The following is a 12094-nucleotide window of genomic DNA, read 5'->3' on the forward strand; positions in this document are numbered from 1 at the left end:
TATTGTTTCCAGTGTGTGTGCATGCTTAATGCCTATTTATGAGAAGAATTGGAGGAGGAGGAGACAAGCCAAATGAATGGTCCAGTTCTTTCAAGTGGCATGCCACTATTCATGAGTAAACTTCGTTCTTCTTTCAGAAGGGTGTATACATTAGTCTGCTACAGCAAAAATGATGGCATTACTTACCATTTTTATAGAATAAGGTTGTGAGAGTAGAGTGCATGCATCTTCTGAGGTGGAATCTAGTTTATGAATAATGCCATAATAAATTTGTTGAGACTTTTGGTTGCTTTTTATTTCTGAGTAAGGCCTTGCCTTGTCACATTTTTTTTGGACGTTGAATTTATTTACAGTAAGTCATTTCTTGGAGTATGGAGGAGAATGCTGAAAAGATACTAAGCCCTATAAGGAGAGACTAAATACACACAGAGATGGAAGTTTGTGTGGTTATGTTCTACCTCCCTTGCCATCAGCAGAATGCCTCTGAATACCAGTTGCTGGGAGTCTCAAGTAGGGAGTTGTGCTCATGTGCTGCTTTGGGGCTTCCCATCGGCATCTGGTTGGCCACTGTGAGAACAGGATGCTGGACTAGAGAGGCCTTTGGCCTGATCTGTCAGGACTTACGTATGTTCCACAAACAATCCTTCTGAATCGGGCAGCTGTGGTCTCTTTTGTGGCATTAAAAAAATGCTCCACGGCACTTCTCACCCATTTCCAAAGCCTTGCAGCACTTCCAGCATCCTCGGGAATCTTGGAGTGGTTTCTGCTGCTGTGGAAGTGCTCTGTAGGCCTTGACTACTTGCCAAGAAGCAACAGTCCCTGAAGGCTTTGCTTGGGTGCCACCTTCTTGAGGAACCTGCAGCACCTTGAAGCAGTGGTTCCTCAAAACTTCCTTTGCCTTTCCTGATGGGAAGCAAACCTGGAGCAAGCTGAAGGTGCAATTCCCAAGGGAGTAGCCCTCTCTTTGTTGCTTTTCAGCCATTTCCTAAAGCCTCAGAAGATTAATCAACATATCCCAGAATAGGGCACCGAGTGGAGTAAAATTGCCACACTTTTTGCTAATTATATTTAGTTTGTTGACCCCCACTCCCAACCCCCAATAATGGAAGGATTATTGAAACCATTGAGCCAATACTTTGGGGCACTCTCCCAATACCTAGGTATAACCACTCATGCTTCCACTTCACAGACTCTGTGCATTTCCAAAGACTCTCGTTACAATACCTTGTGTAAGAGGCATTGCTCTGATACCAGGTGCCTATATACTTTTAGGTCACAATTATGTTTAAAAAATACATTTCCTGTATCTAGAAAACATGTCGGACACAATGAAGGAAAAGGCGGCCCGCTTGTTAAAGAAAAGAGGCAGCATATCTTCCTTAGGAAGCCATGAAGTCAGGGCGAAAGAATTTTTTGGAAGAAACAAAGAGTGAGTAGCATATTTATATCATTTTCTGACTTTTCTTCCCACCAGTTCTTCAGTTTCTTTGGAAGACCATCTGGACAGTATAAAAAATATTCTTCAGGGTTTTGCAAATGTCATGCTCAGTTATTCTTTTTCTACATGGGGGTGGCTGGTAATGGGGGGCAAACCCACCTGGCTTTCAGCTGCTTTGAACCTAGTGCCTGCTTTAGGTAAACAAAGAGCTGTGTTATGCAAGGGCAATGAGGGGCACCCATGCTCCAGATGTAAGAGTAGCAATCAAGTGGCCTGATGAAAGGGCTAAAAATCAGAACTCACATTTTCTTCACAGCATGTAGTTCTGCCCTAACTGGCCATGCACAAATACTGTGCTGTGTCATATGCTTCGGCACAAGGAAAGATGAAAGGGAAAATGGAAATCTCACTACAGCCAACCAAAGACAACCAACCACACCCTAGGCCACCTCCCAACCTCTCTTATCACCAAGGAAATATAACAAGTGAATAGAAAGCGAATAGAAGAAATAGAAACCCACACAAGTGATGCTGACACAAAACCCCATGCATACACTAAGCAGAAGAGTAGAAGCATTACCACCCCACCCCACCCCATCCCACGGACCCTCCCTACTCTCCCCCTCTTTTCTTTCTAACCTAATACTACATGCAATACTAATGTCTCACAACAAAGGAAACTGATCTGTAGAATACACAATTACAGTGGTAGCTCTAGTTACAAACTTAATTTGTTACGGAGGTCTGTTCTTAACCTGAACCTGTTCTTAACTAGAGGCATGCTTTCACTATTGGGGCCTCTTGCTGCCGCTGCGCCACCAGCACACAATTTCCGTTCTCATCCTCGGGCAAAGTTCTCAACTTAAGGTAACTCTTCCAGGTTAGCGGAGTTTGTAACCTGGAGCGTTTGTAACCTGAGGCGTTTGTAACTCGAGGTACTACTGTACTCTGGTTACGAACTTAATTCGTTCCAGAGATCCGTTCTTAACCTGAAACTGTTCTTAACCTGACCAATTTCTGTTCTCATCCTGAGGTAAAGTTCTTAACCCGAGGTACTACTTCCGGGTTAGCAGAGTCTGTAACCCAAAGTTTTTGTAACTCAAGGTGTTTGTAACCCAAGGTACTACTGTATTAAAAAAGAAAATGCATGTATTTTTGTAAACAAATAAATCTTTAATAGAAATTATTATTTAAAAAAGAGGGAAAATGGAAGGAATGGTAGAGCTTAGAGCAGATGTCGGGAATCTTTGGCCTTCCAGATGTTGCTGAACTGCAACTCCATCATCTCTGCCCATTGGCCTTGTTTGCTGGGGCTGATGGGAGTTGCAGTTCAGCAACATCTGGAAAGCCAATGGTTCCTCACCTGTGACTTGAAATCTAAGATAGTTGAAGGGGCAGGTAGGCAGAGCGTCATTCCTCTGATGGTTTCTAAGCACATAGGAGGCACTCTGACAAGGATTCCTGACTAGACCAGAAGCAGGAAGTACAGAATCTCAAGAAGTAGGCACCGTGTGCTGCTGCCAATACTAGAATAGTGGGTCAAGGATAGGGTTACTGCAGCAGCACTGGTAAATGGGAGCTGAGGAGCCACTGCAAAACTCCTGTTTGGGTTTACCTACACCTGCTCTCTAAGGGCCAAGGGTTCCCTACACTGGGCTTAGAGCAGGCATGGCCAAACTTGGCTCTCCAGATGTTTTGGGACTACAGCTCCCATCATCCCTAGCTAACAGGACCAGTGGTCAGGGATGATGGGAATTGTAGTCCCAAAAGAGCTGGAGGGCCAGGTTTGGCCATGCCTGGCTTAGAGTCTTAGAGACTGAGAGACTTCTGTAGTCTTGTAGCCCAGCTTCCATCCTCTATGGGTTTACTTAGGAACAAGTCACACTAGGTTCAATTGGACCTCCTTGCCTACCCCCTCCAGTAACTGTGCATGGTATTGCAGACTCAATAACACTCTGAAAATGTCCAGTGTCGTTGTGGAAGGTGGTTTAAATCATGCATGCCCTTTCAGATGTTTATTTATCTGATTTTTATGCCACCTTTCCTCCTAAGGACCTTAAGGTGGCATTTATTGTTTTTCCCATCCCCATTTTATTCTCACAAGAACCCTGTGAGGTAGGTTGGGCTAAGAAACAGTGACTGGCCCTAGGTCACCTAGCAGCTGAGTGGAGATTTGAAACCAGGTTTCCCAGGTTTCCTAGTCTAACACTCTAAGCGCTACACCACACCAGCTCCAACTTCCATCAGCCCCATTCACCAAGGCCAACGGTCAGGGATGGTGGCAGCTGTAGTCCAGCAATATCTGGTGAGCTACAGATTAGCCAGTCCTGCTTTAAACCCTCTTCCAGTGTCATTGGTGGTGCCTGACTTTGTTCTTATCTCAGAAGTGCTTAAAATTCTCAGACTGTAATTGATGTTGTCTCTCCCTAATTCTTTCCAACACCTAAAATGTTGTATATGACAAGTTCAAAGGGATTTAACATATTACAAATCACTGTTTGGGAAGGGCCTCATACTTTATTTCAGAGCATTGCTTCACATACTGAAAATGTTTCTTTCTTTAAGAAGGCTTTCTGTGAGATGTGACCCAGTCATATATGCAGAATCATAACTCAGTGTCTTCAGGAGCATGACATTGTTATAAATATGTAAAAGGTGGTTTTTTTAAAAAAAATCAATGTAGCTTTCAAGAAATCACATTTAATACAATTATCACTGGATTCGGTTTCAGCTCCATAAGTACTGTGTCTTACATGGATGAAGCTGGCCACCATGATGATATTCTTCGCCCTGGGGTTCAGATGGAAAACACGTACCAGTTGGGTAAGTATCTTATCTTACTCACTTTCTTGCTAATAATCTAGTCCCACTCTCTGTAGCACTATACAAATAATAAAAGTAATAGTAATTATTACTATCATCTTTATCATATTTATTTGTTCTATTTTATGCTGCTGTTTATATTATTGCAGTCATCCTACAATGAATACATTGCAACTGAGGAACAAACAAGAATAGCAGTATGTAACAAATAAACCGTTTAAATCTTAAGTCTTTTGTATACAACAGTAATAGCCTTAGGGCAGACAAAGCATATCCTACTGTTGGTAATTTCTGCAGCGTACAGGCAGTTTATCACCAAACATTCAAGTATTACTATTGTGGTATAATGATCAAATAAATTGGAAAGACTGGAGCTTTTCTTTTTGCTTCAAGGGGGGGGGGGGAGAGCCATAGATGCAGTGTAAATATATAAACTAATTTAGAAAGCTGCCTGAGGCAAGCTTCTGCTCATAAGCCTCTTGAGGAGTCACCTGGGCATTCTGCGTGACACAGCGCATGATCTATTTTTGGCATAAAACAGCAAAAGAAATTCTTTCCAATGAGAGATATTCCGTGTTAGGATATGATTCCATATTTGGTGGAGAATAAAATGGAAAACTAGAATGCTCAGGCTTTGAAATTAAAAAGGTGGATTTATTTGACCAAGTATTTCCAAAAAACATTGTGCCTTAGGAAACTTAAGTATTGCTACAAAAGTATAACGTATTTCCTATTTAAATTAAGGGGGGGAAGGAGTGTTCTTTGTTTTTTAAAAAGGTTATAATCTTGTTATTTCATAGTTTGGTAAATTGTAAGTGTTCTTCACAGACATACCACCTGACAGAAGCTCACAGGCCCCCAGGGGTCCACAGACTAGTGTGGGGACCTTTGGACTAAGTCAGTGGTGGCCAAACTTGGCCCTCCAGCTGTTTTGGGACTACAGTTCCCATCATCCCTGACCACTGGTCCTGTTAGCTAGGGTTGATGGGAGTTGTAGTCCAAAAACAGCTGGAGGGCCAAGTTTGGCCACCACTGGACTAAGTCATTGTTTCACTGAGTAAATGTGTGCACAGTTGGTTTCCCACCCCACCCCCTAATATCACAGCCTTCCAAAATAATGGTGTGAGTTCTCTCTGTGCTCCAGGTCCTGCAAAGTGCTTTCCAGTGGGCACTGTGAATAATATCTTGAAGGATGTGGTAACAAGTTATCTTCAAGAGGAAAAATATGAAGCCGAGTTGTGCAGACAAATGACAAAGACCATCTCTGAGGTACACAATTTATTAGTATAGCAAAGTTGGAAAGTATACCGGAGGTATATCCTATAGAAATCTCTGCAGTTCAGGGGGGGGGAAACCCTCTGCTCAAGGTTTTGGTTATATCAAGGAGACTGCCAAAAACTACTTTGTAGTAGTGTTCTGTATTGGGGAGGGAGGCTTAATACATGAAAACAGGTCACCCACCAATCAGTGCCCCTGATGATGAGGAGAATCCCCACGCCCCCACTCACAGCTACCAGAAATGCTAGGGCTGCAATCATATTTACACTTACTTGGGACTAAGTTCCATGTAGGACTTGCTTCTGGTAAAGCATCTAAAGGAACAAGCTGTGTTGACTACCAGCTAATTTTACAGGACAAAATCCATCCAGTTTAAGTCCCATGCAGATGTGAAATTGTCTTAAGTTATTTGAAGTGCAATGTGTCACTGGTGTATTTAGATTCCTGCCACTAGAGTAAATTAGTTAAACATTTGAAGGCGCTGTATTGTATCCTAGGTACTTTATATTAGTTTGCTTATGAGACCATGAATTTAATTGCTCCCCCCCTCTGTCTCTTAGGTAATTAAGGCTCGAATAAAAGACCTGATGATACCAAGGTATAAAATTATTGTGATTATACATATTGGACAACTAGACAAGCAGAGCATGCAGATTGGAAGCAGGTGCCTCTGGGATACCACAAGTGATACTTTTTGCTCCTACGCCTTCAAAAATAGATCTCTGTTTGCTCTCGCAAATGTCTTTGCAGTTTACTCTGAGTAGCAATTAAAAGTTCAATATGAAGTCTATGTGACCAAATAGACAAGATACTATTTTTAGGCTGCAGTCCTAGGTACACTTACAAGGAACAATCTCCATTGATTACAGTGGGTCATTGGTCTGGGTTAACCTGCATAAGATCGCTCTGCATACGTAGACTGGCCAAACCAGTAGATTAGTTCTTCTCTGTGGGCATGAATACTCTGAAGATAACAGGTGTTAATACCACTTGTGCAATTCTCATTTCTGGTGTGGAAGTGCAGTGTTTGATTATGTAAACATTCCCAGGGTTGGACTCTGTATCGTATTAGTGATATCATAATGGGTGTGCAAGAGGCCTAATTCATTGTGTTTATGTTCTTGAAAAAGTATCGAAATACAGAACCAGTTTACACTTGTCTGTTTTCCTTGAAGTGTGGCCCTTTTGCTTTACATGTGAACTCTCGTTTTTGCATTTGCAGGACAGTGTGTATTATGTCTCCGTTAAAAGGCAATTTCAATCCCACCCTTAACCATACGCAATAGGTGATGGTGGTGGTAACTTTCTTAATGTTCCCTTTCAGCCCTTTTAAAAGGCTTGATATGGGATCCACTGTGCAAAGGAGCACCCAGCTTCTTAAAAGTGAGCTTTGTCCAGTAGCTGAAACTGAATAGTCTGAAGGCAAAGTGTGGAGACTTTTTTAGCTATAGTTTTAAGGAAGAGCCTGGAAAGTCAGTGCTTGGCTCCCCTCTGGTATTTGGGTTACAATATGACAAGGGGCTATGAGGACTGTGCTGTCTGGCTAGCATGATGTCACATATCTGATTGTTGTCGGTAAAGCTGACTAGCACATTTACTTCAAATCACAGTGGGCCAATGGAGTCTGCCATCTTGTCTTCCAAACGACACATGTGGAATGAATGCTACATCATGACATGCTGTTATTTCAACTGTGGCATTGTGAGGGAACACGACAGCTCAGTTGACCACTGATTGCAGCTGTTGTACCGCTTGAAACAGCTCAAAAGTTTTGTTGAAGCAAAAAGTAGTTGATACATTATTTTTTAAGACCCTGCTGTCCCTGCCTTTACTGGTAAGCCCTGCCTCCAAAAACTTCGCGCCCTTCTGCCCTCCCCCAATCCATTGGATTACCGTATTTTCCGCCCCATAAAACGCACTTTTCCCCTCTTAAAATCTAAGGGGAAATGAGCAGATGCGTGGTCCCTGGGGCTGGGGGGGGGGCTGGGCTTCCCCCGCCAGCCCTAACAAGCTCTGCTTTTGGGGGCTGGGGGTGGGGGAAAGCCGGGCTTCCCCCACCGCCAGCCCCACAAGCTCCCCGACCTGCTTTTTGGGGCGGGGGGGGGACCTGGGCTTCCCCCGCCAAGCTCCTGAGTAGCTCTGGGGTAGTCCGCAAAGCCTCCGCAGGGCAGCGGGGAGCCTTCATCCCACTGCCCTGGGGAGGCTTCACACGGCTATCCCTGACTTTTGCGGGAGGTGGGGGAAGGGACAGAGCGAGGCTGTCTCACTTCCCTCACCTCCCGCAAAAGCCCCCAAGAGCCACGCTCCCTTTAAAGAGCTGCGCGGAGTGTGTGTGTGGCTCTTGGGGGAAAGCCTGCAAGCGCCGCACACACGCTCCACACGGCTCATGAAAGGGAGCGCTGAGCAGAGCCTGAGATATATTCAGGCTCTGCTCAGCGCTCCCTTTAAATAATAATTTTTTTCTTGAATTCCCCCCCCCCCAAAAAAAGTAGGTGCGCCTTATGGTCAGGTGCGCCTTATGGAGCGAAAAATATGGTATCTCCTCCAGTGTTTTTCCTATCCCAATTTTCCACCCTCATTTTATTTAGCAAAATTTATATGGCGCTTAATTTTTTTATAAAACTTCTAAGCGGTTTACACAAAAGGTATAAAATATTCATCAAATATTTTGCAATGAAAATATAGCAATGAAAATAAAACTTTTAAAATGGTAGACATCCTGAAGTTAATCTAGACAGGTTTGGTCAGAAGTAAGTTGCACGTTCCTAGGAACTGCATGTTCCTAGAATCTGTCTCATACATGGTTAGACCATTGGTTCATCAAGCTCCATATTGTCTACTCTGTTTGGCATCTGCCTTCCAGGATTTCAGGTAGGAGTATTTCTACCTGGAGATGGGAGGAATTGAACCTGGGATGCTTTGCATATGATCTGTCACTTAAGGTACAGGTCCCTTATCTAGAAACTGGTATTTGCTCTTAAGACTCCCTGAATAAACAGAACTTATTCAGTGTCAGAGGGTTTTTGGTGTCTTTTTATTTTTTTAATTCCAAGCCTAGCACTGCACTGGCAAGAAGAAACAGCAGAAGCCATGTTGTGAACTGCAAATTTATTGTGAAAGCAGGAACTACAAAAAAGAGAGCTGTTTGAAATACAGATGTTAAAAGACCGTTTCTCAATTTGTACAGTATCCCAAATGGAATGGCACTTAAGAAGTACTTCAGAGCTCGGAACTACAAAGTCAGATATCAAAAATACCTATTTCTAGATGTTTCTGATGTATTGTTAGCTATGAAATAGCATACATGCCGCTGTCTGATACATTTTCAGCACAGTGAATATGCATATAAAGCGCTGACTGGACGGCTGAATTTATATGCATAGTAAACTTATAGTGCTGTCACTGCAGCCGACCTGACAGCAAAGGTCTATGAGTCGCATAATATCTTCATTCCTTTTGTGTATAGACTTTTGTTCCATGCCCCACAGATCTCCTTCAGCTTCAGAACTGGACTGGATGAATTCTTTGCTTAGGTATTCTGGCTTTTGGATCACCTTTTCATTGGCACCTGTTGAGTCATTAGTGTCAAGTGGTGAATGCAGGTGGCTTTCTTGACCTGTTGTGTGCAAATGATAAAAAATAAGATATCTGGAGATAAACTGAAATAAACTTTGGATGTTGAACTTCAGGCAGTCCAATGATCAAGACAACTTTGATGTTGCCCAATCGATTTCTTTTAATTTGGGTCTGAAATATTTACAGCCTACACTGGGAATGCAATCCTAAGAAAACTTGACATACAGTTAAATTTCACAATTGCTGCCTATCACTAGGATTGTCCTAGTTCTGTTGAAAAACAAGATATGTGAAGAAAGAGGAAGTGAGGGATCAGCTTCTCCTCAACTATATTTTCCTATATCCAGATAGGATTTTCATTTCCAAGGCCACAGATACAAAAACCAATCAGCTTGACTTCTGTAGGATTCGACAGCTACCATCTCAGTACCAAGATATACTTGTTAAAAAACTGTTTCAAAACTGTTAAAAAATTTTTTGAACCTAAATAACAGCAAAGCTATTACTTCAGGTATATCTTAGACACAGGAATAAACCTCAGCTTTCCAGAATTAAGAAATACTTGTGTACAAACCCCAAATGAGATTGCTTATTACTATATTATAAATATTTGTGCTGTTTCTAAGCACTATACAGGATCCTGTTGCTTATCTTTAAAGCTGTGCATGGCTTGGGACATGGGCACCTGTGGGGATTTTTGCCTCCACACACCCCTGCTTATTCACTAAGATAATCGTCCAGGTGCCCCCCACCATCCGAAGTGGGGCACAGGCCTTCTCTCTGTTGTCACCAGTCACTACCTCATTTATGGAACTCTTAGCCTATGAGGTTTGACTGACACCTTACTTTATATTTTCAGCACCAATGACTTTTAGCACCTAATTATGAAAGTGTAATTCTGTTCATGGCAGTTTTTACCTACTGTTTTAAACTTAATTGCTTTGTCATTATAGATCAGGGTTTTTGTTTTGTTTCTTAAGTTATGTAGGCCACCCTAATATTTCTGTTGGAGTGTGGCATAGACCGTTTTAAAAAAATAAAGAAAATCCACTAACCCTGGCTTTTGCATGCAAAAACATTCCGTGTGCATTTGGACCACGTATAATCCAAATTGTTACCTGTGAGACTTTTTGGAAAGTGAGTCAGCTGCCTCCTCCAGCGAGACCCTCCGCAAGTAAAGACGACAGCTCTTACAAGGTCCCTTCCGCAGAGTTTTCCTTCAGCTGCTACTTCAGAAATGGCCATAAAGAGAGAGAGCAAAAGCATCCCTAGCACCGCAGCCTTCATCTTGTCGAAAGGGTATCTGACTAATTAGAGCAGGGAAGAAAAGGACGGGACTTCTGAAGACAGGAGCCAAGACCACAGGCCAATTTATACAGCTTGCTCCTATTTTCTTGTTTGCCAAATGACGGGGTTGATGATGTTTACAGTGTTTGCCGAATATTTCTTGCAACAGTTTAAGGTGCTTTTAGGATTCACGCCTGGGTTGCTCTCAAATGGTGATTCGGGTTATAATATATTGCTATATTGTCTAAGAATAGCAACACACACAGCAGGGCTGCGTGTTTATGGAGGCCCCCGTACCTTAGATCAACATTGCAAATATGCACTTTCTAACAGTTTTATTGTACACTTCACTTATAATAAATGCCATTAGCTCACTATAACATTTTTAATAGTGGGTAAGCTTAGCCATTTTATATATTCTTTGCTGCTTTGCCATTTTTTAATACACTTTGAAGGAACTGGCTTCATTTCAACCCCCACACCGAATTTAGATCCAGAGTACAACTTGCTATGATCATATCTGTCTTTGTTCAGCTAACACTATTTTTTATATATATTACAAGTGTACTTATTAACATTTGGGAAAGAATTTGAAAAGTGTCTATGATTAATTCTTGGAATACCTGATAACAGATTTCCACTTGATTGCCTTTTCCATATGCTTGACTGTTGTATGTTATACCACTTAATTTGAGATAACCATGTCAGTTTCTGAGACCACTGAATTTTTCATTATCATGGATAAAGTCACTGTTGCAGACAGTTCAAGGTGATGAAGCAGAGGCATCTTGCTACAGTCCTGTTTTACTTCTGGAAAATGTGTGTGGCTCTGAGATTCTCTCCATTTGTAAGCAGGCCCAAAGTAAGTCTGATTTTATGTATTCACAATCTCTGGATCTATTTTAAGTTATCTCTGACAATGAAAGCAAACCCTCAGGTCAGCACTTCTCCCTTCATATATATATATATATATATATATATATATATATATATATATATTGCTTTCACTGCTTATTATCACTAAAACAACAACTGATCCCTGCAAGCTGCAAAGATCTTGCTGACTTTTGTCTTTCCCAAGGATCCCGTTCCTCTCATCCCCACAACCAAGGGAGACTAGCACTGGGTTGCTCTTAATTTCCTTTGATTCTTCATCCTTTGGGGCACACACATATGGATGGCCATATGTGATCCACTTCCTATATAACTTTGGTAGAGTGAACACTTTACCATTATCACCATGTTGAGTTGAGCATCATGGGACCATAGAGTCCAAGATGATACTGAGTCAAGTGGATGTTTTCATTGAAGGGTTTTGCTTTGTGTTTTTTAAATCCAAAGCAGATTGCAGGAAGTTGCCATCTGGATCAGAATTCAGAGATGGGCAGAGAAGAGGTACTTATCTCTTACCGTGTGGCCCATTTTTTTTCTTAGCAAAATCATCCCGCTCCAAACTATTTTCAGTTTTACTCATGCTGATTTATCATTCATTGTATGCTATGTGGATTTTTTTAAGACTTTGCTAAATGGTACTTTTTTGTCTCCTGTGATGCTGGTATTGTAGGTTAGTCTGATACTTTTTGACTAAAATATAATCCTTGTACTAAACAGTAGAGATTAGAAGTTCACTGATTAACACCTTGCATATAGTAGATATGCCAGAAAGACCCCTATTGACTCCTATTATCACTC

At 41.9% G+C, this 12094-nt stretch overlaps 2 protein-coding genes across 2 annotated transcripts in view; both read left to right on the forward strand.

The window, feature by feature from the left end:
- SGIP1 (SH3GL interacting endocytic adaptor 1) overlaps positions 1–1421 on the forward strand; it is a 148791-nt gene extending 147370 nt beyond the window's left edge. The window contains exon 25 of the mRNA XM_083742968.1: positions 1312–1421. The gene's annotated coding sequence lies outside the window, so the exon portion shown is untranslated. The remainder of the gene's footprint in view (positions 1–1311) is intronic.
- Positions 1317–6700, forward strand: DYNLT5 (dynein light chain Tctex-type family member 5; the record flags this gene model as incomplete). The annotated part of the gene is made up of 4 exons (XM_083743146.1): positions 1317–1429; positions 4170–4261; positions 5406–5530; positions 6100–6700. The coding sequence occupies 4 exons, from the start codon at positions 1317–1319 to the stop codon at positions 6301–6303; spliced, it is 534 nt and encodes a 177-aa protein (XP_083599272.1). The 3' UTR covers positions 6304–6700.
- Between the last annotated feature and the right edge of the window lie 5394 nt (positions 6701–12094).

The sequence above is a fragment of the Podarcis gaigeae genome (assembly GCF_964106915.1).
Source record: "Podarcis gaigeae genome assembly, chromosome: 6".
Classification (NCBI taxonomy): domain Eukaryota; kingdom Metazoa; phylum Chordata; class Lepidosauria; order Squamata; family Lacertidae; genus Podarcis; species Podarcis gaigeae.